Below are 27,640 nucleotides of genomic sequence, written 5' to 3'. Positions count from 1 at the left end.
GGAATCTGTCTTGCGGGAATTACTGATGCCAGACAACGCTAGGAGGGTTTCAAATCCATCAAATGCAAAGTTATCCTGGTTGCCCAGGAATATCCTTTATCCCTCACTGAGAAGGCAAACCTTAGTTACATGTCCTTTACTTTGTTTTACTTAAGCACAAACCACAGCAAAACCTCCAGTAAAATCCCCAGTAAAATTCTGCAACCTCATTATGTCACAATGTAAATCTGAAAATATATATATATATATATATAAAACAAAAAAAGACTACATTTTCATGCTATAAAGGTAGGTCGATTTAATAGGTAACTAAATTATAATAATAATTTAATAATATATAATAAATGTCCCCGCTGAGCGATCGCGCCCGGCGCGTTTTGCCCCCTGCGCGCCGCCGTAGCTGTTGCCATGGCGACGGGTCCAGCGGCCCGAGGCCCGCGGAGGCGCCGGGAGCTGCCGTGGAGGCCTCAGCCGGGGGCCCCGAGCCCTGCCTGGGCATGAGGCGGGGCCGGGGCCGCTGTCAACCGCTTCTGCGGGGAGAAGGTGAGGGATGGGAGGCGGTGGAGTGCAGGAGGGGTCTACGCGGCTCTCATCAGAGTGGCTGGCCGGGAAACCGCTCACCCGGCTCGGTCCTTGATGCTTGCTCTTGCGTCCTGGTGCCTCTCTGTGTCTACCCCCATAGTGACTTTATGCTCTGTTTTTTGTATTCAGTGTTTTCTGGAACTGGGTATAAAGGCGTGCGGGCCATACCCACTGCGGGTTTTGTAACATAGCTCAAAGTGATGCACGAACAAGTTTTCTACAGCCTAATGAAAAAAGGATGACATGATTGGTAATGATTTCTCATCAGTGCTGAGCCACTTGCCATGTAGCAACTTAAATGACGAATGCAGGCAGATACTGCTAATTACTTCAAAGGGTGAAGTTAGGAATTTTTTATTCCAGCCTACTTGTTGACAAGACCGTGATGCACTGATGAACATAAATTATATTCTCTGCTAGTCTTACTCCTCTACCAGTTGACCCAAAAAGACATTTCCAGCCCTTTGACAGGGACTGAAGGGCTGTTTGCATACCAGCACTGGAATTGTCCTGCTCACCCTTTCAGCACATTGCCATGCTTGCTCTCTTCCAGCCCTGTGGAATTGTTCTGGCACTGGAACCATTATCAAAAATACCACAAGTGAACCAGAGACCTCCTCCTTTTCTTTCATCACTCTCCTCTGCATGTTAATCAAACTAATTGAAGTTGTTTGTCGTGTTAGATGTTAATTTCACATCCTCTTTAGTTACTAAGGAAGGGTGAGAGTGGTGCAGAGGTACCTTGAGTCACCTCAGGTCCAGCAAAGCTCCTCTGTGTTGGTTTTGTGATGCTGCCCCTGATCAAATGCTTGGTTTGCTCTCTCTGCTACCTCAAGTTTTCTGTGAAGCAGAGCAGCCCCACTCTCTGTTGTTAGAAACTCTCCTGGCCCTGTGGCAAGTGAAAAGCAGCATCTAATAATCCACCAAAAACTGAAAAAAGGATAAATTGCTTGTGAGTTCAGAGCTGTTTCTCTTCACACGTGTCATCATTTTAGTCTCTAACTTAGTCTGCCTTGGAGAATCTCTCCAGCACCAGATACATAGTATCACATCTTTTTGTTTTCCATTTTTTATTTCTGTAGATGAATATCTGCAATAAACCTCATAATAAGATAGTTCCAGAGGATTTGGGCGAAGCTGTTCCTGAGGTGAAGGTCCAACGTGCTCGAAGAAATGGCTGGAGCTGGCCCCTGCACCTGTTCCAGATCATTGCCTGGCTGCTGTTCCTCTTCTTTGCGCTGGTTGGCTTTGGAATCCTGGTTCCTCTCCTGCCCCGCCACTGGCTGCCCGCTGGTTACATCGTATCCTTGGATGGGGAGAACATGGGCTGGTACAAACTATCCCTGGACGGGTTTAACTGCACTTGTTAGGGAGCACAGGAAGCATCGGAGAAAAGTGTCTGAGCCAGAATATTTCTCTGAATGTAACCATCATCTTGATCATCTCCTGACTATAAAAAACAGGTGTAAAAAGCAGGTCTCCTGCTTTGAGAGCCTCACTTTAGGTCACTGATGTTCTGCTTATCTCCTTCATCAGTCTCCATTAAGGTTGTTACCTTTGCCTCCAATGCTCTTCTGCTGCCTGCTTCTGCCTGTGTGTCTCATTTGCTTTATATTATTCTTCTACAAGTGTGTTGCAGGGTTTGAGGGAAGTCATACAAAAAAAGCCCCTCCTTAAACATCCTTATTGTGAAGGCAGCCCCACCTCTCTGTGCTGACTGGGTGAGTCATGAAAGGACAGCTTGACATGCTCGTGGTTGTATGGTGGGTTGTTTGTGATGGCTCACGGTGGATGTGCTCCCTGGGCACTCTCCTGTGTTCAGTAGAAAATCTGTGAGTGATAGACAAGGTGGTGTGGTGTGAGCCTCAGAGGAGAGGTCTCTTATGGGACAGTCTTGAGCAGCAGTTTAGAATACACATCTAAGGAGGACGGTGAAGGGTCTAGAGGAGAAGCAGCTGAGGACACTTGGCTTGTTCAGCCTGGAGCAATTGGGGAGCGATCCCAGTGCTCCCAGTACTCCCAGTGCCACCTGTACTATCACTTGTGCCCAGGAAGGAACTTCCTCAAGACCAGACCTTGTTCTAAAGAGATGGGGTGTGCACTTTCATCATTTATACATCTGGCACAGATGCCTCTAAGTCTTTGATATGTTTGGGATGATTTTGCTTATGATTGTTAGAGTTTTTATACCTGCATGATTTAGACATTAATATAATTAGCTCAGTGATCTTACATCTACTTAGCTTGCTCAAATCCTCGCTATTATCACAGTTCAAACCTTGTGAATTTGTCTACCAAATATCTTATTAATGCAATCTAAAGTTACTCTTAATTCAACAGATTAATATTTCCAGTTTTACTTCCAGTTCATAAAGCACTAGTGTCTCTTTTGTGTCAAAGGCAAATTCCCTCCTGATCTGCTCCACCAGCCATCAGAGCTCCAATGAGCTGGACCTCTCAGGGGCTTCCTTTTTTAACTTACTACACTGATCTATTTTCCATGGGTATTAGTATGATCAGTGATGTGCACATCTGGGTGTATAGAAACAATGACAAATCCTGGATCCTTTGTAGGAGCATGCTTTAAAGGTGTGCTCCTCTTCCTTGTGGTTCTAAGGAAAAAGAAAGCAAGGTAATCATCACTACTTCCTTGATATGACCTTTTTTTCCTTGGAAGTCTGGTCCAGTGAAAGGGCATGTGCACAACCTTAACCACACTCCTTTCCAAGGAGTCTGTATGGACTAAGAAACTTGGATCTATGTCAGCAGTCCGTACTTGTGGTCAGATTCTAGTAAGTAAAGGTAACTTTTAAAAACACCCTGTGCTAGGAAGGACACTTCTGCAAGGCAGAGTAGCACATAATGAGGAGGGATGTTCCTGTAGATTTAGTTATCTTTTTCCAGGGAATATTTATTACAAGGCAAATGTCTCTATCAGTAAAGCTCAGATAAATGTGCTACAATCAGTTATGTAGCAATTTCTAATTCTATGCCATAAATTTCTCATCTGTGTGGGATTCATGTATTAAGGATTCAAAGATGTGTTAAATCCTTAACTGTGTGTTTCAGTGTCCAGGAGTGTGTTTTATCTACCATTTAGTTGTTCATCTTACTGCAGTTTCCATTGATCCTGCAGATGCAAATGTGCGAGAAAAAAACTATCTGGGGCCTCTGTCCACCTTCAACCGTAACCAACATGCACATGTCATTGAGAACCATCACTGCTATGTCTGTGATGTAGATGTGTAAGTATCTTTTCTTTCTACTGCTCTGTGTTCTTCAGCATTGCATTTCACCATTAGTCCTTAATGTCAGACTATAAGATTTGAAATTGAACCCTTGAGGAGCTACAGTGCAAGTTAAGCTTCATCCTGTGGCAGGGTTCAGATGGTTGGGTAGGGGCCTTCTGTCCAATGTGCACAGAGTTCTGTGTTTTGTTTCATTGCTTACCTTGTGAGGAGAAGGCTGTAGCGTGCCATGTTCACTAGGTGTTGGTTTTTTACCTAACAGCATGTAATTAGTGTGTGTGTGTGTGTGCCAGTCTCTGGCTGGATGCTGGCCAGTTGCAGGAAATGCTTGGAGGGCAGGCATTAAGATCAAGCTCTGTAGTACTGCTGAAGGGATTCAAATAAGAACTCAACAATCTCCAAATTAAAAATCATGCAGTGCATTGAAAGGCGAATTTTGTAGTTTTGGGACTGTGGTCCAGTAGTGACAGATAAGTTTGGGAGATGAAGTACTCCTGATGCAGAAGGTTTACTCACTATTATCAGGATCTCTACTGCTGCATCCACCTGTGTCTGAGTCACTGAAAAATCATAGTAATGAGCTGCCATGCTAATGCCACCCTTTCTTTGGCAGGAGTGCCAAGTCAAAGCACTGTGGAACTTGCAACAAGTGTGTGTGTGGCTTTGATCATCACTGCAAATGGCTCAACAACTGTGTGGGAGAGAGGAATTACTGGTAAGGGCTTGGCATTGTGACAGAAGCACAACACTGCATCAATGATGTGGCTCCTTCTCTTTCCAAAGTTCTCCTGTATCTCAGTCCAGTCTGTACTTAGCCACACAGAACCACTTTTCTTTTATCCCCTGGCTGAATAGAATCAGTCATGAGAAAACTAGATAGAAAATACAAGCATAATCATGACATTAAAATAACCAAGGATAAAATTCCTAAGCTTAGAATGTAGCTGAACATCTGTAAGTAAAAACAGAGATCATAGAATTATTATTTGGAATTAGCAAAAGCTTACAGGATGTTAATTGGGTGTCATTAGTGCTTCTGAAAGCTGGAGTAGAAATGGAACCATGATGGTGCTGTTCCAGTTTGAAACAACCCCCATCCAGATCATGTGCTTTCCCTACAAGACTTGCCAGTTGGCAGGAGTCACAGCAGCATATAGAGATCTCTCATCCATGCAAGATTTGAGGTAACAATAAGGAGACTGTCATTGATGCTTCTCAATTTACTTTCCTGTACTTAAACCCCATGGAAAGCAAAGTGATGTTGTTAGGTGCCATGTTACACTGCCTTCAGATTTTGTTTAGGGAGCTTTGTCTGTCCTGGATATACTTGACTGTTTTGTAACCATGGTTGCACTAAAGGGTAACAATTTAGCCTCTCAGAATAACAAATAAGTAAAGCTGTTCACCAGTATCTATCATAAGTGTAAGAAAGCGTGACAGTAATTTGAGATAACTGTCTATATCTTTGTTAGAGGCTGGGATATTGAATTGTATGTGTGATGTTATTGAAGCCACTGAGACCTCTCCCTTTCCTGGCAGGCTCTTTTTGAATAGTGTGCTGTCTGCCCTTCTGGGCCTGGGGCTTCTGCTGCTCATCGCTTTCTACGTCTTTGTGGAGTTCTTCGTCGACCCCACAGTGCTTCGCTCTGACCAGCACTTTGATGGTACAGCAGTGCTTCACATGAGCATCCTGGGAATCAGCCAGCATATCTTGATGAGGGTTTGGATTCTGTGAGCTCTTCCATAGAGGAGGAACTCCATTCTTTACTGTTTCAATTTTATATTTCTGTTAGGGTACCTCTGCTCAGCTGGATGGAATGTCTTTCCTTACAGAGCTAATTGCTCTTCCTAAAAGCCCTGCAGGCACCAGATTTCTTAGGCCTCCAGTGCATAATGGGTCTGCAGCTACTTTTGAGTTAACAGAATTTCCAGCTGTAAAGTTTATTTAGAGATAATTCATACCCAGACAATCTATTTACCTCCAGCTCTCTTTGTTTTATAGCTTTGAGGAACCACATGGACCGCTGGTTTGTGTTTCTTCCTGCATCTCCTGTTGAGACTCGGGCACCTGCCATTTTGGTGACAGCTGGGATTTTTATTCTTCTGAGCCTAGTGACCATGATCTTGCTGGGCCACCTCTTGACCTTTCACATCTATCTCTGTAGGTATTTTGTTCCTGTCATCTGCACCCCCATTTCATTTTTGCTTATCTTCTACTCATCCTGCATTCACTGTGTGTTCACCCATGTCAGTAATATACACCCACTGTGCAAGATTGCCATTGAAAATGTGCAAAATTGTGATTTGAGATTATATTTCTGAGTTCTCCCCTGTACCAGGTAGGCTTATCAGTGCATCTGTAATTTGGAGTTTATACTGGGCCTCTGCAGCCACATTCAAGCTATGTTATCCTGAAACTGAAAGCATGTGGAAGGGTTTTGGAGAGGCCAAGTGGGATGAACTGGTCAATCTCAGCTTGGTGCCAGCAATGGCAGATTCAGATTGACTCTGCATATGGCCTTTGTGAGTCTCCTCACTGTGCTCCCCAGTACTTCTGTTGTGTGAGGGAGGCGGTGTTTTCCCTTACCCCAGAGAAATGTGGATGTACGGAGCTAAATTTCTGATTGAAGCACTGCCATCCAGGTTAAGGTCCCTTTATGGAAATTGTACCATGTTGATATAAGAAGATTTGTGGAATTCAGAGGAAGAGGGTTTCAGAAAGGCATCTCTAGATCGACTGCTTGTTGCTCTGTCAAGAAAGGATATTTTTGTTTGTTTATGTAGAGATGGACATCAAAAACTTTTTTTCAGCCATCGTCTAAAATTAAGCCAATGCTTTTTGGCTGCTGCTGAAAGTCATGGTAGGGAAAGATCTTACATCTGCAGTAGTTGGTGGTGCCAAAAGTAGGAAAGAAGGGATGTGGTAGAGGAGAAGTGAGAACAGCCCTTACAGAGGATCCTTGGATGGATTTTCAGGTTCTCAGTTAACGGACCTGCAGATGCCAACCCAAACTAGGTCAGCACAAACCAGCATGGCTCCAGAAGCAAAACAGTTGCACTGCTGGAGTGTAGTGTTTGATAGGTGAGTGTTCCCCAGCTGGCATGGACAGTGCACTCAGTGAGGACACTGACAATCATTTTCTTCTAGAGCCTCTTTGAGCTTAACTGAAATTTGGGCACACTGCAATTTTACTTCCTTGGCAGAACTGACAGCTGGCTTTTCTGGGTTAATGGCACTGCCTAGAGATTTGAAAGTTTGATCTAGCACTTTTTAAAGACAAAAAGCATAACAAGCTCCAGGAGGGTTTCTTCTGAATGAAAAGGATTATTTTGTTTAGTCCTGAGTGGTATTTGTCCCGTCCTTGTGTGCAGCTTCCACAAGAGGGTGCTCCCTGCCTGTGATAATGACCTGTGTTATCTGTCAGACAGAAACCTCTGTGTGTGCCACTAGTCGTGCTCTGGGCTTGGGAGAGATTTTGCTGCTCTTGTCTTGAGATGATTATTTTTCCTCTTTCAGAATAGATTTCGAGCCAAATTAACTTCTACTTTTGACCCAATTTTAAATCTTTATCTTCCATCTTACATGGACACAGAATTATTGCTAATGTTTTTAAAGTTTTATTACATTATAATCTGCTGCCCTAATGAAACCGTTCCCAGTTGTGAAGAATGTAGTGTGTAAACCCTTGCTTTAAAGGAGGGGTGTCCCCACACTGAAGCCTTTATTGTGTGCTGCATATGAGTATGGATTGCACTTACCACTGCATTTGCACTTACTACTGGGTTTCAGGGACACAGACAAAGTATGTCTGAACTTAAACTCCTCTTGTTTCATACCTGTAATTGTCAATAGTCTCCTCTGAATGTTTTAAGGTAGGCAGTGTTTTAATGAGCTGTCTTCCCTCTTTTGGGACTTGAAATACACTTTACCAATTCAAATGTAATTGCTGTTGATCAGTATTTCTTCATATACCTTTTTGTATTTCAATAATTAAATTACAGAAATTAAATAGCACACATGTGAGTGGTACGGTCCTTAGGCTTCCTGCTAAAAAAGGCTTAAGTCAGGTATGACTGTTAAAATGTAGTATCTAGTTTTGTTACAAGTGCAGTCAAAATTTCAGTGTTACTCTCTAAATCTTAATTGCTCACTATGATCACTCAAAGAAAGTAGGTTATTCTCAGAATAGTAGGTCCGTGTATTCAAAATTACTAGTCTTGATTCAGACTCAGTTCTGGAGGTATTTGGTGAAGCATGGCACTTCAGAAGCTCGGAGGGAAGATATTTTTTCTTCTTCAGTACCAAGAGGTTGATAGCAGAATAAAAAGAAAAAAAATGTAGGCAATATAGGAAAGGATATAGGGTTATTCACAGACTGATTATATTTTGCATGTTATGTGCTGCAGTGCTATCTCACCAAAAAATGCAGTATTTTAACTAAATAGCTCTATTAAAATGTTTTAAATGTTACACTGTAAGTATTCAGTAATCAATATAATCCAATTTAACAATGGTTAATAGGCCTTTGCTTATGAAGCAACAGTCTGTTTTTTAAAGAAAGCAAAGGGTGCCATTCTAGGAGCACTTGCCATCACCCTGCACTGTTCCTGTTAAGTAATCACTTGGCTGCAGACTCACATTCATCTCTATGTTCTCTCTTCTTGGCCAAATGGATCCTGAATTTTTATTTCTTCATAAGGTGATTGCTTTAGCAGTGGTGCACCTCTCCTCTGCTCTCCCCCACTTCTCTATGAAGTAGTCCTCTGTTCAGGGCATGGTTTTGAGTGGTAAGATATCAGTGCTATAAGTGTCTTCAGGCAAAGTGAGGATTTTAGTCCATATGACCCTAGGCATCTGCTTTAACTTCTGTGCTTCTGTAAAACAAGAGGAATAACTCCAAGGCTGTGCAGTAAAACCCTTCAGCATCCATTTCTGGGGTTTATTCTCTAAAAATACTGGTCATTATGGGAAGAATGTCTGTGTTTTGGACTCTTTTGGGTTCTCATGAAGAATCCAAGTTGCTCAGAAATGTCACATGCTTTTGGTCATTCATGGAAGCAGATGTGTTTGCATGGGGAGCTGGAGAGCTCATAAAGTCAGGGACATGTGAGCTCCAGGCACAGCTGTTTAGCATGAGGCAAGCTGTGAAGTTGATGCTCACTGGTTTACACATTAAGTGTCTCAATTACTACAGGACACACTAACCTGCTCAGTTTCTTCTCTCCATTTAGCACCTTCTGATTGCTCATAAAGCTGTTTGTACAGTACAGATTTGGATTTGCCCTGAAATGAACTGAACAAATTACTACAGTATAGAAGGCTGTACCATTCTAGGACACTTTAGAATAGCAAGACTATAAGAAAGAATTGTGATGGTGACAATAAAGGATATAGGAGGATGTACAGTGTGCAGTACTTTCGGCTTGGATTATCAGTTTCTTCATGTTTATAGTTACTATTTGAATATAGTTGTCCAGCCTGTTTGTGTAAGTGCAGTCAGGGAGGGCCTTTCCTGTGCTGACAGGTCTCTTTCTTCCCTTTCAGTGTGGCACAAGCTGACTACATATGAGTACATCCTGCAGCAGCGTCCCCAGCAGCAGCCAGACAAGACAGACAAGAAACAGGAGTCTTCTTCCTCCCAAGTGAGACCCAGTCAGGTACTCATCCTACTTTCAGTCCATTTCCCAAAAGCAGCCTTGCTCATTCACTGTGTAAACTTTGCTTCACTTTCTTGAACTCTGTATTTTAAAGACAGTTGCTAGAGATAAGACTTCAGAGGTACTTTGATGGAGTTGAGTAGGATGTGGAGTGCAAGGCCTGCCATTCCATGAACACTTTAGGTATAAGCAAGTACTGCTTTCAAAGGAATCAATCCCACCCACTCTCTTCCTCCACCACTTGTTTTGGGCCCTGCACTATCTTGTCTCTTCTGCCAGCACAGCTGTTCATTAGGACAGGGTGGGGGAAATCATCTGAGTAACAATAAACGTTATTAAAAAAATAGTTGGGCTGGCCCAGCTCTCTCCTGTTCGGTTCACCAAGCAGTCACATAAATGCCTGGCTCAGCACGAATGAGGGTGACTGAAGAGTGGAAGAATCCTTTCCCTGAAAAAGACGGGACCATCTGTTTGGGTGGCACAGCACATCCTGGGAGTTTGTGTCATGACTTCAAATGTGATGGGCTTTAGGGCTGGAGAAACTGGGGCTAACCACTGAGCAGCTAATAATACCAGTAATTTAACCATCTTGAAAGTGAAAAGGACATCAGTTTTTCAGAAATTACCCTGGTATCTGCTTTTCTTTTAAATGAGTCTGTATAATAAGGGTCCTTGTTATTACCACAATGTTAATCTATATCTCTGTGAACAGAGTTCTACAAGCTCTTAAATGCTGCTAGACTCTGCAGAGGTAGATATATCATGCTCTGAATTGAAAGGTTCAGTGTAATTTATTTTGTTACAAGGCAAAATAAATTATTGGATTAATTCAAATTTTGACTGGACGCATTCTGTACTGACTTCAATAGGGGCTTGAACTAGAAACTTCCAGAAGTTCTTCCTAGTCTAAATTACTCTGTGATTCTCAGTCATGTGTAACTTTTAATTTTATGCAAATAAGTTATCTACTATACAGTTTTAAATTTCATAAGAAATTAATTAAATACAAGCATCATCCAAGTATTGTCTGTAGAGATACTGGGATATCTCTGGATTCATCCATAGTTCTTCCCTATCAAAGCAAAGGGGAAAGTGAGCTCATTCAGTTTTGTATAATATATATGAAGTTCCTAGCTTTTCATATATATTTTTTACTGTTTTGGGAAAGTAGAACTTTCAGTTTAAACAGAGGTTTCCATAACAACAAAAATATTTGGCACTTCATTTCACAGAGCTTTGCTTACTATGCAAATTAAAACAATAATAAAGCATTAGCTCTAATCATCTAGTGACTGGATTTTAATTGATACTGGAAAGGTATTTGAACAGGGGTGGACTTCACGTGCGTGTGCACATTTGGGATGTTGGCATTCAGTGATGTTCTCCTGTCTGCATTGGTTCTTACCTAGATATGTGTGAATATGATTAATTTGAAGCAGCAAGCCTGGAAGGAGCAGGGTGAAAAGGAATTTGGTGTTTCAGGATTACACTTAGGACCTTGGGGACTGAGAAAGACTGGATGATGCCCAGTAACATTGTTAGGAAAAATGTTAACCCACCAGATTTTCCTTGTTTCTTACATAGCAACCAGAGATAAACACAAACAAATAGATTGGAGTAGGAGGACACCAAGTGACTTGCCTTTTGTATGCTGTGTTGAATACAGCCTTCTTTAGCTTGAACACTGCAACCCTTTGTAATTGATCCAACATGTTGTAAGCATAAAATGGAAATCATCCTCTTCCCACTTTTGTCTGAACTGTTCATTCATTTTAGGGACTAAGAAGAAACATGCATTTCCCCTTTAATGCTTGCTTTTGAGCCTTATTCAAGCTTGAGTGTTGGTTTTGGCTTCACTTTTCAATGTTGGTCTGTGGTTAAGTCTTCGGCTATGTTCAGGTTAAAGGATTCTTGTTCAGGATAAAGGATTCTTATGTACTTGCAGGATACACAAAGTAAGAGCCCTAATTTTGCACATTTAAGTGGTTCAGATGTCACAAAAATGCAAAACAGTTGGACACATTGAGCCTTTGCTTCTATTAACGTACCTAAAGCAGGATGTGCAAGTAACCATTTTTTTCTGTAGTCATTTGCAGTCCAAAGAAATATAAACTAAACCAAACCCTATGCTTAAATGCATAATTGCATTCATGCCAGAGAGCTGACTTTCATATGAGGCCAGCTGGGATGTGATTCTTCTCACATTCCTAAAGCTTTGAACTTGCTTTGGAAACTGATTCAGGTTGGTAGGGTTTGATTTTAAATACTAAACACAGTTTTTACTCAGCTTCCCTTACATTTTCAGTACTGTTTCTTTCTTCCAATGTCAATGTGAGACAAACTTAGTATTCACTCTCATCCTAAACATTTGCAATAGACCCACTTTCCTTGGGACAAAAACTTTTTTTTCCTGTTCAATTTTGCTTCCCCTCCAGGCAGACAGCACTTCAGGGCACTGCCTGACACTGAAGTGGTTGATAAGGGCAGCTGCACTGGGCAAAGAAGATGAATCCATCCTGGGCTTGTAAACCATGGACTTTAGTTTGGTCACAACTGAAATTTGGTGAACATGGCCAGGATTTGCATGGGGGCAGAACTGGGGCAGTCTGTGAGTCCAGCAGTCTGCTTTCAGCAGGAGCAGCAGCTGAATCTTGGCAGTCCAGCTGCAAAGGATGGCTTGTCTTGATGCTGCAGTGGAAGGATTCTGAGTCTCCTGCTAAATGCCTGGGAGCAGAGGGAGGCTTGGACTCTGTGCTGTGGCTGTGGCTTGTGTCACACTGTGAGAGAACATTGTATTTTCTACTGATTGAGTCTCATTTGTTTTCCTAGTCAGCTCTAATGCTTTACTTTCATTTATGTGGCTGCTTTGGTTCTACATTATTTATAGAAGGCTGAAATGAACAAAATGGATTTAAAAAGGCTCTTTCATTCCCTGCTTGGAAAGAAATTGTCCATGTTATTCTCAAGATGAATCATTTATTAAACTCCCTTGAAATGCCAATCCTGCAGTCCTGTTTATGTGCTGTGGACATTGAGTCCTGATTGTTTTCAGTAATTCTGTGCAGTGGGATGTCCTTTCAGCTCATTTCAGCCATAATCTGCTTCCCTCTGAAAAGACCTGCATCTCCTGCCTGTCCACTCACAGTGACATGAGACTTGTGTCTGGTCTCCTCCCCTCATGACTCAGGTGCATGTGGCCTGAATGAAAATCTTGGTTGTAAATGTCCCAAGGAGCTTTGAGGAGACATTTGTGCACACTTTGTGCTCAGTTGGTGATAAATGATGATCTGACTTGAGTTACAAGTTCCAATTAAAATATGTGTAGTAAATTTCTGCAGATTATTAATCTTGCATTTGGATAAATTTTTAAATCAGAAAGTCATATTTTTAATTGCTAAACCAATTCCCTTCAGATGTTATGTTACCACCTCTAAACAGCTGAAATTATTATTTTTTTTTTCTCTTTTTATTTGCCTTTCCTTTTTGTTCCTAACATCTGAAATTATTTCTTGGCTGCCACTGAATGTGCAGCTCCATTAATTATTTTCTATTTCAGAGACTGCTGCTTTGTATATAAAGTTTACACTGCTTTTCTCACATGCTTCACTTTCCATCTTTACCTCTAACAATATTGATTTTTTTGTGCCATTTACCACCCTGTAATTCAATATTGCAAAGATCTTCCGCAGCTCTTTGTGGCTGGCTTTCATTTTTAATGCCTTACATCAGGGAGTGTCATCACCAGGCTTCTCACTGCTCTGCTCTTTTGTTGATTGTTTATGAATTCGTTGAAGTGCAGAGGCCCTGGATCTCTCAGGAACCCATTTGTGCCATGTCCAACTTTGACTTCATTTTCTCAAATTTGCTGATCAGGCTGTTCAGAAAAATAGGTCTTCATGAGCTTGTTTTAGCTATTTTTGAAGCTAATGCCTATCACATTTTAACCTAAAAGTTACTTTAAAATATCTTTACAGTCACTGCACAGTGAAATACTTATGAGGAAGTTCCCTTGATGGTTATTCAAGTTTAAGAGCAGCTGATAAGTGGTGTCAAGGTTCTTCTGAGCATGGTTTATCCTTTTTTGATAACAGGGCTTCATACCCTTCATCCCTTGGTACTCTGACCATCTTAACTGGGTGTTTTTGAGGGAGGACGGGGTCCTTTCCTGTAATGCAGCACTTGGATTTAGGAGGTTTATTCTTAAAATGTTTCTGAAAATACGCAGTTTTCAAGTTCAGCTGTCATTACTCTGCATTTGCCCATACCTGGGGCAAATAAGCAATATATCACACTCACTTTTAAAAATCAGCAGGTCTTAGCCATACAGTGTCACACAAGAAATAGAAAATACTTTATGGTTTTCCTGTATATTTCATGCTTCCACCTTCCTCACCTCCATTTTGCATTTAAAAGACATTTTTTTGCATTCACTGCGGAACTCCTCAGATGGAACTGTGTAACTAATGAAAGCTTTAAGCTTTAATTGTGGTCCCAAGAAATGACTGAGCTGACTTCTGTAAGTGTGATTTGGTTTTGAGTCACATGAAATACTGGCTGGACTAAACAAATTAATCATGGACTTCTAATTGTGCCAATCTTGGTTTTCTATCTTCTTAAGCAGCAGTTTCCTGCTGTGCTACTTGTAAGGACAAAAGATGTCTGGCATGAGGAGAAAGAGTACACCTGTAATGAAAATCCCTCTGCTCCCCTCCGTGTTTGTATTAGTCTGAAAATCTTGTTCATTTTTTTTCCCCAGGAAGCAGACTTATTGTCAGGTAATCCTGGCTGTAGAGACCCTGGAATTCAAGTAGAGGAATTCTCATCAGTAACTTCAAGAAAAAGGTGAGAAAAGTTGAGGATAAGATTCTCCCAGCAGCATGTGTGGTGAATGGGAAATTGCTATCAAGGTCACTGATGGGGCCCTAAGACAAAAGTACTAAGAAGGATAGGGAGCACCAGTGTTTGCAGCAAGGTATGGTGAAATCTTTGAGTTTCAGGAGGGTAGATACCTCTAGGAAAACTTGTCTTCCCACTCCTGGGAAAATATAATTCCTAGAATACTCTCACTAGGCTGTTTTATATCAAATATTTTTCTATTAATTGTTTTATATTAAAATTACATTAAGGCTGGCTGATTTGTCCTGTGACTCCTCTGTTGAGCTCATTATAATTACATGATTTCAGGTTGCGGAGAAATGTATCACAACAGTTGCAAGTTTATTACACAGGCAAGCACTCAGGGGAAAACAGGATCCTTGTTTCATAATTACTCCTTTTCTGTTAATTTGTGTCCCTAATTTCCTTTTTATTTTGCAAATTGCGCAGGAAGAATTCCCCTGCAGTTTTTCTGGGGATGCTATGTGAGGCAGGGGAGGCTGTGATCAGCCTGATCTGTACATGCAGGCAGAGGGCATCAGACTTAAGTCCTGCCATAGGGAATCACCTTGTGTGTCTGCTGTGTTTTAGCTTTCCAAAGCTCTATGTCCATAACCAAGAGAGTGACCCCAAGCAGAGCTCGTCCCCTGAGTCCTCATCTCTTCACTCTGTGTCCCCTTCCCAGGTAAGGAGGATTTTCCACACACCAACCTGCTGCTGGCACCCATCCAGGTGCTCGGGCACGCTCACTCTAGAGCAGGCTGTGCTTACCCCTGCTCACACAGACTCTGCCTCCCCTCAGTTTGTGGCTGCAGGTGTGGCTGTGCCCTGCAGTCACCAGATCTGGGTGATGTTCTCCTGTCTCTGCTCACAGGCATGGTCAGAGCTATCCTACAGTTCCCTCATACATTCACAGCTGTAACACAGCTGTAATCCAATGCCTTGCTGCCCCAATGCAGCTCAGTGACTCTGACTGTACAGCTTTGTTGATGTAAGAAGCTCTGCATGGTTCTGTAGAGCAAAATCCAACAGTTTAAATGTTCAAATAAAGCACCTGCCCAGGGAAAGATGGTATGTGTGGATTTGGAGCTTGAGTGTATGGAACAGCTCTCCAAAGTCTTGGACTGGGCTCTTGATATTCATGTGTCTGCATCCAGATGCTCTTTCCTCTTGCTCAAATGGCAGGTGGTGGTGCTTTCCCTCTTTCCTCCAAGCTTATTAATCAGCCTTGCCATCTAGATGGTAAGAAAAATTAGTTTTCACCTGTACTATATTTGGGACAAGGACTGTCCCTTTCTTGGGACATCCTGTGCTGTGTGAGTTTTGGTGCCCTCTTCTAGTGTGGCTTTACAAATGCAAATGACCAGTACAACCCCCAGATCTGTGAGACAACAGCTTAAAGGTACCTACACAGAGAGAGTCACTGTATGCAGATAATGTGTGTGTGTGTTCATTAAATGCCTGTTCTCTATTACTGCTTTGTAGTAGTCTTAAATGGTAAAATATTCTTGGACTTTGGTTATACCTAGTGCTTGTTATTAAAAGTAGGAAGAATTAAAAAGAGGTAACAAGCAAAAAATTGTCTCATTACTTTGGGCTGGTGAAGTAACTTTCCTTCTCTTGGGCCACTTGCTTTCACAGCAACAGAAGAAAAGGAGAAAGAAAATGCAGAAAGCTTCTTCCTCAGCAATGGACAGTGGATCTAAAGCACGTGCTTCTCCTCAACCCTCGTTCTCAGATCCCCCAGGTAAGAGTGCACCAGTCAGCTTCTCTGCTGAATCTTACATAAATATATGTATGATTTGCTTTAACACTAGTGGATCAGCCATAGCAGAGTTCCTGGGCTTGTTGATGTCTTTGTGGGGCTGAGAGATCTCTCTCTCCTTAAGGTATTTCTCCCTTTATTTCCATCTGCAGAGTTCCCAGCCACAGTTGTTGCCACCTCACCTTCCCACAGCCTTCACCTATTAGTGCCAGCTTTTCCTCTGAGAGCTGCTGTGTCCCCCAGCAGCATGGGCCTCATCCAGGCAGCAGGACCCCCAGCTGACTATCACTCAGAGTCTGCTGAGTCCATGGATGAGATTCCTCTGGCTCAGACTCGCCTTGGGAGCCCTGTCTTTCGAGGGCCTCCTAAGAATAACTCAGGCAACTCTCAACATTATCGCTTGTCCACAGACAATCCCAGAGGAGTCAGGAAGAAGAATCTGTATTCTGAGCACAAGGTCAAAAGGAGAAGCTGCCAGCAGGACAGATGCGTGGAACGAGACCTGGAACTTTTTTCTAAGATTCCTGCTGTGTTTGTAAGTAAGAGCAGTGGAGAACCTCTTGTCCCTCAGCCCCAGCCCAGTGAGAGCACGACCGAGCCTGACCACAGAAAATGCACCAGCAAGCAGCATGTGGGCACACATGATCCATGCTCAAAGGACATAAGGACAAGCACCACAGCGGCCTAGGGATCATTCTTCCAAAGCCATGGCCTTTGGGAGCAGCGTTAGTGCTGTGCAGAGGCCTACAGGACTCACCCCTCACTGTGCACGTCAGGCTGCAGTGGGACATTCTCATCCTCAGCCAAAGGCAAGAGACAGCAAGGTGGCAAACCTGAGGTAGACTTGTTGCTCAAGAGAGCTCAAGTGCTTTCCCTGGGAAAGGGCCAACCCCTCTTGGCCCTCTGCTCACTGGTACTGCAGTAACTTCCCAGCAGAGTGTATGGGGAAGAACAAGGCTGCACCTCTGCCATTCCCTGCACCCTGAAAGCTGTATTTCCATCTGCCTACACCCTGTCAGTCTTTGGATCATGCTCAGGGGCTTCAGCAGGTGGTCAGGGAGTAACCTCAGGATTGCCCCATCCCTATACCGCTTTCCACTGTGCACCCTCAAGCCCAGTCTGCCACCAGCATGTTCTCTGTAAGGCAGCATAGTTTGACCTGCTCCCCCTTCCCAGCAGTCCAGGGTGCCCCATGCTGCAGCATTCTCATCAGAAGTTTTGGGACACAGCAGGCCCTGAAACCTTTCCAATTCCTGGGCTGTCAGATCTGTATTACTGCACAGCCAAGCCTGGGGTGTGTGTAGTACAGAAAGATCCCACAGCAGACAATGAGGCACATGGCCAGTGCCTCGAGCCACAGCACCCTGTTCTGGGGGTGATCTGCAGAGAGCTGGGCTGCCATCCTACAGCACCTGTGCTCTCCTTGCCCTTGTGGCTTCCCCAGGCAGCATGCCCCATTCCAGATTCCTGGCTGAGTGCTGAGGCTGGGCTTCCAGCAAGCCCAGATCTGCCTAGCAGCCAGCTAATCTCAGAGCCCAGACAGCAACTACACACACCTCTCCATGGGCTTTGCCACCAGCATGGTCATGTCTGACAGGATTTGGCACAGCCCTGAGCAGCAGCACGGGCATGTCTCAATGCATGTTTCCAGACACATCACCAGCACAGCACACTGCTGGTGCTGTGAACAAACAGGTGCACCAGCAAAGAAAAAAAGGAAGGCAGGGGAGTCTTCATCATCCTTCCAAATGTTTTGATGCATGGAAGGCACTACTGACCTTTCTCCAGGCTATGGTGGGTGCAGGTTAGGGAAGGAGAGGACAAAGCAGGGTGCTGTGAGAGTCAAGCTAAGCTGTTCTCCCCTTGTCTAGCTCAGTCTGCAAGCATTCCTTGCAACTGGGTCAGAGCAGGAAAGGGGATCTGGGGACAAAGGCTCTTTGGGCACAGTCAACACAGGACAGGCAGGCTGGACTCCCAACCTTGATGGGATACAGTAGCCTGGGAGAAAGACCTGGAGGTGTTTTAAAGGGCTGCCTTACCACCCTTCTCTTGTCTGATTTTTGTCTCCTGAAAGAACTGGGATGAGGAGCTTTGACTCTTCATCAAATTACACAATCTATTGATCAGGAAAAGCGAAGCCTCTTGTAGCTGTTGCAGTAATATTGTGTCAGTTTGCAGGAAGGGCTGGCCTGTGGTCACACTCCTTGCAGCTTCCCTGCATGCTGCAGGGCAGTGCCTGTGGCTAGTGGTGCCCTCTGGCAGTGTGACCCTCTGGAAAAGCAGGTGAGTGTGGACCAGCAGACATGACACTGGCTGTCTGCAGAGACCAGGGCATTGCTCACCAATGGGTCCCACTTAGACAAAATCCTCCCTGTTGTTTCTCTTCATGTCAATTGTCGTCCAAGGAAATTACATCCTGCAGCAATGGTTTTCCTAGGCTTATGGTTTTCCAAGGCTGGAAATATCCCTCCACCAGAAAGTATTGGTAATTCCTCTTCAGTAGATGCCCCTGAACAAACCTTGTGTGTTTCCTCACTCTGTCCATGTAGCATCAGTCCCAAAAATCATGTATGGAGCTCTTTGGTAGCTCTGGCTACAATAAAATTTTCTATATTCTTTGCTAAATAGTTTCCTCCTTTCTTTTGCAGCAATTCCTGGCTCTGCCCCATTGATGATCCCCAGGCTGTTTGGTTCATTTCTCCCTGAGCCTCTGGAGTCCCAGAAGGGCTCAGCACTGTAATTGATATGGGGGTGACAGCAGTCCCCTCTCCACAGGGCCTTTTGGTGGTTTGATGGGAGTGTCTTCCCTGAGGGGTAGGGATCAGGCCACCTTCTCCCTGTGTAACCCAGCCTGGTTTTTGTGCTGGAGCAGGGTGAGCATCAGAGGGAGGAGGCCCAGCCAGCTCTGCATTGTGCTGCAGAAAGGCTGCTGTGCTTTTTGGGCTGAGGGGAACTGGGTTTCCTGGGCTATCAGATGTCCAGGGACATCCTTCTGCTGCCTTCAGCTGGAACATTTGCTCCACTCTGCTGAATAACTCAAGGCTGACAAACATGCAAGGCTGTGTCTGTGCATTGGAGCAGCTGGATGCTGAGCCAAGAGCCAGGCTCCAGCAGGACGGGCTCTCAGCACTGGCAGTCTTGGATTCTGATCTCCTAAACCTCAGGGGCAGCAGGAGGATCATGTGTGCCACATGGTGATTGAAATTGGCTGGGGTCTGTGTTTTTGCAACAACCACATCCAAAGAGCACTGTTGAAGGTGCACAGTGAGCACCCAAGAGTGAAATGTTGGGGCTGAGACAGTTTTAGCTCCTGGACTCTCCTTCCCAGCCTTGCTTTTATCCTCTTGGGCCTTTAATGTTGATACCCTGCAGGTTCAAGTGCCAATGGCATTTCTGCTGCTCTGCATGAGGAATGTCCATAGCAGACCCATGGCAGTAAGCAAAAGGAACAAATCACATTGGGGTGCTGCTGCAGAGTCCAGCATGTAGGCAGAGCAGTCCTGGGCTCAGCACCAGAGGGCTGCAATTACCACAAGCTGCAGCCCAAGACCATAAGAGAACTGGGTTGAGGTCCTGACAGCAGAAGTCCTGATGCCTTCAGCTCCCCATCACTGCAGACACATTGAGGTCTGACAAGCACATTCTCCAGCACTGAATAAAAGGTTTTTGCCACAGCGTGAACTCTCCCATCAGCTGCAGGCAGTGCCCTGGACCAGCTGTTTCCACCACAAGACACTGTGGCTTTCTATTGGGAAGAAGCAATGATTTGCAGGATGACAGCTTTCCACAGTCCTTTGAAATCATGTCATGGTGCCTGGCCATTGTCTGGCAGCTGTGCCAGGCTCCGCAGTGCCTGCTCCAAGCCTCCGCCTTGGCACGGGATGCACGTCGTGCTTACTTTTGTCTTTGAGCCTGACTCAAGTTTCTTTGTTTCCTCTTTGAAGTCAAGGGGACCTTCCTTTGGGAAATGATTTGTAGGAGTCTGTTCCTGCGCTGCTTTTGACACGTCCTGAGAGCATCTCAAGGAGCTGCGGGGTGGGGGAAAGGAAGTTCCTGCCAGAGGATGGAGCGTTCCCCCCGCTCCTGTGCCCAGTGCCGTGCATGGCACGACGGCAGCTCGTGTTCGGTGGCACGGAGCCGGCACGGAGCCGGCACGGACCCAGCACGGCCCGGTCCCGATCGCGCGGCTCAGCAGCCGCAGCTGAGCCCCGCTAATGCCTTGTGGACACGCTGTTGCTGGGGTGACCGTGTACATATTGCACAACCTCCGAAACACTTCCCTCTGTTTTGTAGCAACTCGCGCTAGAGAAACGGCGTTCCCGCATAACCTCATCCCACCCCAGACACAGCCGAGCCAGAGACTCATTCCTGAAACGGGATGAGTCCCGGGAGGCTGCGGTGCCCAGCCTCGGGGGAAGAGAGGGGCAAAGAGGATGAGGATGAGCACAGAGGGTGCCCGGAGCTTGTGCTTTTGGCCTCGTGCACTCCCTGAGCTGAACCCTGAGCAGTCACAGCCCTCCGAACCCTGTCTGAGGGTGGGGAGAAGGACACGGTCCTAGCAGGAACCAGCCCAGCAGCCGAAGCTGCATCTCGGGGATGCAGCTGTGTGTGAGCCTCGCTATGTCTGGGGTGAGCGCTGGAGTATTCGGCTCATTATGTCCCTGGGGCAGGAGACAGCCTGGGAACATCGTGACCCTGATTAGAAGGGAAAGTCCCCCGGCGAGCTGAGCACTGATCCGTGTGCACGCTCCTCCACCACATCACAGGACCTGTGCAACCTCCCTGTCAATTCCTGCCCGTCCCGTGGGCTGCGGACCAAGTCACAGCCTCCTCCCGGGCTTCCTTTTCCGGGCTGCATGAGGAACAGCGGGAGCCGGCCAAGGACCATGCTCCGTCCCAGCAGGGCTGTCATGGTGACAACAAACGCACAACAAACCCCAGCCCTTAGGAACCGAAACCTGACCTGCTCAACCCGACCCCGTGGGCAACTCACCAGCCGTGGCTCAGCGCCCCCTTACCCGGCTCTCCCCGTGTGCCATTGCTTGTCTCCTCGGGCTCTGCAGCCCCAGGATCAGCTGGAGCTCCTACAGAAGAGCTGCCGTGTCCAGCTCCTCCTCCACCTGCTGCCGGCTCGGAGGATCCAGGCTTGCCCACCACTGCCAAGCCCTGCCTGATGCTCCTGCTGACATTACCTGGCTCCTGTCTGGAGCTGTCAGCTGGAAGCAGAGCCAGACACCTGCTTTGGTGGGGAGCTGCAGGGCAAGCTGAGGATAAGGCTTTACCTTCATCAAGACTTAACCATCCTCCTCTATGTGGCAATAGTTATTCCCTTGTCCTTAAACCAGAGTTTATAGCTTGTCCCCACCTTCTGCAGGTGGGATGACACACCTGGGTCCTTACTGGTCTGCAGAGAGACTGGTTGAAATTCCCACTTCACGGGCAGGAACTGTCACCTCTGACCCTCTGCACTTTGGAACCTGCTTTCATACTGCATGAGGAGCAGGAAGAAAGTGTCATCAGGAGAGTCCTCCTGGTGCCACCACCTCCGTGTAGCTCCCAGACTCTCTGGCCACGTCTGAGCTCTACCAGGACAAACCAGAGAGAGGAAAAACACCTCTTGGAGAGATCTGCCTGGATTCTGGCATCAAATGAGCCTTCACACTTGCTCTTCCCACTCTGGACTCTCCCCTCCAGGATGTCCTTGCCACCCTGCTTCTGGCTGGGCTGTGAAAGAGCAGCTCTTGTGAAGCCTCCAATGGAGGGACCACAGGCTTGGTTGGGGGGCATAATAAAGTGGGGTCCTTCATGTGCCTGACCAGCTGAGCCCACCCAAAGTGGCCAGGTGCTGTGACACACCTGAGGCCTCTGGCACCAGCCCTGGCACTCACCTCTGAAATGACAGGTTAAGTTAGTGATCCCAAACTCCCAGAGCTGACTGGTGGTTACCTCTGGAGGTCTCCAGACCCTAATCCAAGAGAGAATTAGTGTGAATGGGTTGTTCATGGCTTTGTCCAGTCAAAAACTGGCAACAGTGTCCCAGAAGAGAACAGGTACCCCTCAGTCAAGAGGGGAAGGTTGTCACTGGGGCTGTGCTCCACAGCAAAATGCTCCGGGTGCACAAGCAGAACTGATGCCCTGGGACAGCTCTGTGTCTGTCCTTAGCTCCTCTGCACAGGGACCAGGGCAGACAGACCACAGGGTACCAAAGACTGTTGTTTGAGCCCCTTCCCGGTTCCCAAAGCTGCTGATTTGTCTGCAGGACCCCCAAGGCAGCAGCAAATCACACACTGTGTGCTGGCTGTGCACAGCTCCTGCTGGTGCTGCAGCTGATCATCCACGATGCCCTGCTCCCACCAGAGCGATGCCAGCCGAGCACAGGGATCAAAGCAGGCTGTGGGCAAACAGCTGAGGTGGGGCAGTGAGTAAGAGATGTGGGTTGTGCTGGGGCTCCATGACAACCACAATATTTGGGTACTGCCTCAGCTCGCAGCACCCACCGGGAGCCCTGTGTGCGGTCATGCTCCGGGCTGCCAGGGTGGGCAGTGCTGGCATGTGGCTGCTCCAAACGTGTCTCACTGGGCCACAGGCGCCCATCACAGCCCCTGGCACACCAGAACGGTCGGCATTGTCTCCTCAGCCTGGGCACCTGTCACCCACCAAGGGGACAGTTCCTCTATGGGGGGCATGGTGACTATGTGGGGAAAGGGTAAAGCACAGCAGGGGTGTCGGGGAGAGCCTGTGCTGAGGGGGTGGTGGAGAGACCTTGTGGCTTTATGCTGGGGCCTCGGGGGGTGCTAAAGGGACCTTGTGGGACAACGCTGAGGCTTTGTAGGGTGATGGAGAGACCTTGTGGGGTGCAGGACGGACCTGGTCAGGTGCCGGTACGGTCTCATGGGGAAGCAGAGAGGCTTCATGGGTTGGTGGAGGGTCCCAGAGGTGGTCCGGGTCCTCTGCCCGGGCTCCGTCTCCCCGCCCCGAGGGCGCTCCCGCCGCTCCGCGGCCCGGGGGAGGCGGGCGGGGGCGGCGCGGCCCCTCCCGTCGCCATGGAGGCGCCTTAAACAGGCGGCTGCGGCCGCCCCCGCCCGCCTCAGAGAGCGGCGCCGGGAGGTGAGACAGTGCCCGGGAGGTGACTGAGTGGCCTGGAGGTGAGTGACCGAGCGGCCGGGACCCCCCGCAACCGCGACTCCTCCGGTGCCCGTCCCGGGGCCGCTGCGCGGGGAGGGAGGAAACCGGAGGGAGGGCGGGGGTCCTCGCTGCTCCGGCAATTCGGAGCCGCCGGCAGTGACCCCCCAGCCGGACGGGGAGAGCCCCGGCTGGCGCTGCGGGGCAGTGCGGGCCCGGGCCGGCGGGAACCGGGAACGCGAGGCCGGCAGGCAGCGGAGGCATCCCCGCCCCGCCGCACCTCCTTAGCGACGGTCACCAGGCAACGCCCATCCTCCCTAGCGACGGGCTTGGGGACCACTCCCCGGCCCTCGTCGAGGCTCCGGGGGGCTCCTCCCGGCCTCTCTCGCCCGGGCACCCAGCGGGCAAGGTAACCGATCTGCACCTCGGGCTGCCGGGGACCCCCTTGGGCACAGGAGCTCCCCCGAGTACGGCCCCGCCCAGTCCCGGCCGAGATGCTGCGGGTGCTCGGTGCGTGGTGAGGGATGCTGAGCTGCCAGGGCGAGGCTGGCGAGGCTGTGGCAGCGGACAGGGGGGATGGGGCAGCAGCAACAGTGCCACCACAGGGTGCAGGGACTTGTTGGCAGCTTGGAATCCTGCAGGGCATCACGCTTGGCCCAGCCCTGGGGCAGGTCACAGGGCTGGGGGGCTGCCAGCTCCGCACAGGGGGATGCAGGCAGGGGAGAGGTGGGGCTGAAGGCCGGCGGCCGTGCCGGTTCTCCTGATCTGCGAGCGGGAGGAAGGCGGACGCATTGCGTCATTCCCGGAGAGTACTCCCGAGGGGACAGGCTGATGCACTCACTCCCCGCCAGCCCCGGAGCCGACAGCCTCGCTGCTGACAGCTCTCGACCAGGAGCCTCCATTCCCCAAGACACGTTCTTGGCTTTCAGCCTCGGGGCTCATCCGAGGCTGCTGTCAGCCCTCACCCCACGCCCGCAGGTGCTACCAACACCCCGATCCTGCTGCAGAGCCTTCACCCTCGCCAGCCTTCCTCCTCCTCCTCCTCCTGCTGCCCTCGAGGGCCTGCGAGCAGCCAGCCGAGCTCTGCCGAGCAGCCAGCAGGAGCCTGACGGGCCCATCTGCCCTGTCCTGCAGCCCCATGGCCGGGAACGCTGAGATGGCATCTCTGGAGGAGAGCTTCCGTAAATTTGCCATCTACGGTGACACCAAAGCAACGGGGCAGGAGATGAATGGGAAGAACTGGGCTAAGCTGTGCAAAGACTGCAAAGTCACCGATGGCAAAAGCGTCACCAGCACCGATGTGGACATTGTCTTCTCCAAGGTGAAGTAAGTGACTTGGATGCCTTTGCAGTACGGGCAGGGTGTCGGTGTCTGGGTGTGGGGGTCCCCACGGAGCTGTGCTGCCCCTGCTGTGTGCCCAGCCTGTCCATCCCACTTGTCACTGAGCTGTGGGCGCTGTCCTGCAGTGTCCCACCTTCAGGTGGGACATGTGGCTGCTTCTGCAAGACCTAATAATGAATCAGCCCAAATTTGGGGGTGGGAGGCTCAGATTCGGTGCAGAGATTGTGCCCCTGCTCCCACTCCAAGAATTGGGGTGGGTCTGGCTGGCTCTGCCAGGCTCCCATCTCTCAAGGAGGTGCCACAGGGAGCAGACGAGGGATCTCAGGGTTGCCCCATGTGATGTGGCCCTTCCCTGGGCCTGGCCAGGCAATGCCCAAGCTTGGGGAGGACTCTGGTCCATGGAGGTCACAGGGGCAGCTTGAAGGGCTAAAAGGCACCTGGAACTGCTTTTAGGGTCCCTGGGGACACAATACACTTCATGCTCCACACCAGGGTGCAGGACAGGTGGAGAACCTGCTTCCTCCATGTGCTCTGTCCAGGCATTCCCATGTTCCTGGGTTGGGCCAGGCAGAGCTGAGCATTGGGAGGTTTTTGAGATGCTGGAGAGCAGGTTGCTGTGCTGCCCCAGAGATGAGGACCAGGAGCTCAGGGGAGAGATGCTCTATGCCTGTCTTTCCAAATTTGACTGGTGGATTGATGCCTGCCAGAGGAGAGAGGATGCTGAGCAACCCAGGCAGCCTGGGAGCAGTGGGAATGGATGCACTCTCCTGACACCAGCAACAAGTCCTAGAGCACTTCCATGCACCCTGGTTTTTGGTGATAGGAACTTCAACAGCATGTGGCTGAAAAGCTCCAGCAGCTCAGCACCAGCTGTGCCCAGCCCAACCCACTCAGCTGTAGCTGAATTTCGGAAGTAGGTGAGGGACCCAAGGGTGGTGTCGGACAAAGTCAGGGTCTCTCTGATGCAGCTCATCCCATTTGGAGGAGTGACCCAAAGCCGTGCTGGTGGCAGCCTGAGTTTTGTTCTGGCAGAGGGAAGACAGCCCGTGTCATCAACTATGAGGAGTTCAAGAAGGCGCTGGAAGAGCTGGCCCCCAAGAGGTTTAAGGACAAGAGCAAAGAGGAGGCGTATGAAGCCATCTGCCAGCTGGTGGCAGGGAAGGAGCCCATTAACGTGGGCGTCACGGTGAGTGAGGAGCCCCGCGGCTGCAGGGAGCAGCAGTGATCGTCAGCGGGGGAGGGTGGAGCTCTGCCCGCAGCGCAGGTGCTTTCTAGGAGACCCCACGGCCCTGGGTGAGTGGGGGGACCCGAAGGTTGCACAGGGTAAGGGGGGCACAGCAGGGTCGTCAGTGGGGATCAGGAGCTCGTGTGGGGCAAGGGATGGAACTTGTGTGGGAATGGGATGGAGCATCTTCCTGACCCCCGTGTCCCATCTCCCCATCGCAGAAAGCCAAGACAGTGGGAGCCGTGGAGAGGCTGACGGACACCTCCAAGTACACGGGCTCCCACAAGGAGCGCTTCGACGAGAGCGGCAAGGGCAAGGGCAAGAGCGGGCGGGAGAACATCGTGGACACCAGCGGCTACGTCAGTGCCTACAAGAACGCGGGCACCTACGACGCCAAAGTCAAAAAGTAGGGACGGGTGCCAGTGGCGCCACCGCCCCGGTCCCTGCGCGCCGGCCGTGGGGTCGGTGCTCAGCCCCGGGCCGTGCCCGTCAGTGGGGCCCGGGAGGCTGCGCTGGGGCCAGCCCCAGGCTGGCGGGATGTCGGCCGCCCAGCGCTGGGGGCATTGGGGAAGTAGCCGGGCTCTGCCCCAGCACTGCGTCCGTCCCACCCTGTGCTGTGATCCCCCCGCCCCTCCTGTGTCCCCCGTGCTGTCACCCCCAGCCCCACACCGCACTAACAGCGCTGCTCCTCAGGGCTCCCCCGCCCCGCCGGCACCAGACCTTCCCTACCTCAGCCCCGGCTTTCGGGGCACCCTCCCTTGTCCCGCCGGGGACCTGCCTTAACCCCGCACCAGCCACAACGCAGCCGCCTCCTCCTTTCGCACCTCGCCCTCCCCTCGAGGCTGCCCGGCTCTGCCGCTTGACCGGCGCCGCGGGAGGCTCGGACCCCGCGGGGCCGCCGGTGCCGGGGCGCTCCTGGCACAGCCCCGGGACGCACCCCGGGAGAGTTCGGTGTTGCCTGGCCATCGGCAAAGGTCTCCGACCTGAATCCCCGTGGCCTCCCGCTGCCTTCGTGAAGCCCAAACCAAAGGATGCTGCAGACCCACGCTGTAACCCGGCTCTGCAATAAACCCCGTCCGCACTGACGCCCGGTCTGGTTGTGTTCATGGACCGAGCAGACCGAGCCCCTCTGGCCGCTCCCCCGGCCGGACAGAGGGGGCTCGGCCGGCCACGCCGCCCCGGGGCAGCTGTGCCGGGGGCTTGGCCCTGGCCACCGAAGATTTTGGCAGCTCCTGGCTGGCCCCGAGTTGCCTGAGCAACCGCAGGCACACAAACACGAGCGCCTGGCTCCCGCTCCCGCTCTGTTTGCAACCAAACACACGAGCTCCTGGTAACGATCCCTGGGAACAGGCTGGGCTCCAGGATGGGCCGGCAGCTCCGGGATGGGATGGTCACTCCGGAGAGTGCATGAAACTGGGTGTAGGCGCCGTGACCCCGATCCCAGGCATGGGCTGAGCCTGCTGCAGTGCTGCTGGAGTGGCAGTGCCAGGATTTGCAGCTCCACATCCACCTCCAGGGCCATCCATTCAGAGCCAGGCTCCCTAAATAACCCACAAGGGTTATTTCCAGGTGGCTCAGCTGTGGCAGTGGCACTGCTCACAATGAGGGATGTGCCAGGGGCACACACGTGGCTGGGACAGGCTCACTCACTGCCAAGGCACAGCACTGCACCTCTGCATCCCAGACACCTGCTTTGGAAAACACAGGAGAAGGAAGAGGTTGTCTTCTTCTGGGCTGGATTCAGCCCCATCCTAGGTGGGGGTGGACAGTAAGTGTCTACCAGTGGTAGGCTGGGCTGAGGGCTGGGGGATATGAGCTCTCCTT

General features: G+C 49.2%; 2 protein-coding genes across 5 annotated transcripts; both read left to right on the top strand.

Annotated features, from left to right (window-relative positions):
- The first annotated feature begins 405 nt into the window (after window positions 1-405).
- On the top strand, window positions 406-18,743 carry ZDHHC1 (zinc finger DHHC-type containing 1). 3 transcript variants are annotated; one of them, XM_058846282.1, is made up of 11 exons: window positions 406-543; window positions 1,665-1,883; window positions 3,652-3,827; window positions 4,444-4,545; window positions 5,370-5,494; window positions 5,833-5,991; window positions 9,376-9,488; window positions 14,245-14,330; window positions 14,955-15,048; window positions 16,005-16,110; window positions 16,539-18,743. In XM_058846282.1, exons 2-11 carry the CDS (start codon window positions 1,665-1,667, stop codon window positions 16,814-16,816), a joined length of 1,458 nt encoding a protein of 485 aa, XP_058702265.1. In that variant the 5' UTR covers window positions 406-543; the 3' UTR covers window positions 16,817-18,743. The 3 variants fall into 3 exon arrangements, with proteins under 3 accessions (XP_058702265.1, XP_058702262.1, XP_058702264.1); XM_058846279.1 differs by having other exon boundaries at window positions 16,281-18,743; XM_058846281.1 differs by having other exon boundaries at window positions 16,005-16,116.
- A 4,409-nt stretch (window positions 18,744-23,152) lies between these two features.
- On the top strand, window positions 23,153-26,888 carry TPPP3 (tubulin polymerization promoting protein family member 3). 2 transcript variants are annotated; one of them, XM_058846318.1, is made up of 4 exons: window positions 23,153-23,273; window positions 24,229-24,576; window positions 25,624-25,777; window positions 26,038-26,887. In XM_058846318.1, exons 2-4 carry the CDS (start codon window positions 24,389-24,391, stop codon window positions 26,224-26,226), a joined length of 531 nt encoding a protein of 176 aa, XP_058702301.1. In that variant the 5' UTR covers window positions 23,153-23,273; window positions 24,229-24,388; the 3' UTR covers window positions 26,227-26,887. The 2 variants fall into 2 exon arrangements, with proteins under 2 accessions (XP_058702301.1, XP_058702303.1); XM_058846320.1 differs by having other exon boundaries at window positions 23,177-23,273; window positions 24,385-24,576; window positions 26,038-26,888.
- The last annotated feature ends 752 nt before the right edge of the window (window positions 26,889-27,640 follow it).

Source organism: Poecile atricapillus, chromosome 10 (genome assembly GCF_030490865.1).
Source record: "Poecile atricapillus isolate bPoeAtr1 chromosome 10, bPoeAtr1.hap1, whole genome shotgun sequence".
Taxonomy (NCBI): Eukaryota; Metazoa; Chordata; class Aves; order Passeriformes; family Paridae; genus Poecile; species Poecile atricapillus.
The sequence above is the reverse complement of the archived record's forward strand: the minus strand, read 5'-3'. Positions and strand labels throughout refer to the sequence as shown.

Coding starts and splice junctions, on each gene's coding strand:
- ZDHHC1 (XM_058846279.1), top strand. CDS start 1,665: ATGAATATCTGCAATAAACCTCATAATAAGATAGTTCCAGAGGATTTG. Junction 5,992..9,375: donor GACCTTTCACATCTATCTCT/GTAGGTATTTTG, acceptor CTTCCCTTTCAG/TGTGGCACAAGCTGACTACA. Junction 14,331..14,954: donor TCAGTAACTTCAAGAAAAAG/GTGAGAAAAGTT, acceptor GCTGTGTTTTAG/CTTTCCAAAGCTCTATGTCC.
- TPPP3 (XM_058846320.1), top strand. CDS start 24,389: ATGGCCGGGAACGCTGAGATGGCATCTCTGGAGGAGAGCTTCCGTAAA. Junction 24,577..25,623: donor ATTGTCTTCTCCAAGGTGAA/GTAAGTGACTTG, acceptor TTGTTCTGGCAG/AGGGAAGACAGCCCGTGTCA. Junction 25,778..26,037: donor CCATTAACGTGGGCGTCACG/GTGAGTGAGGAG, acceptor TCCCCATCGCAG/AAAGCCAAGACAGTGGGAGC.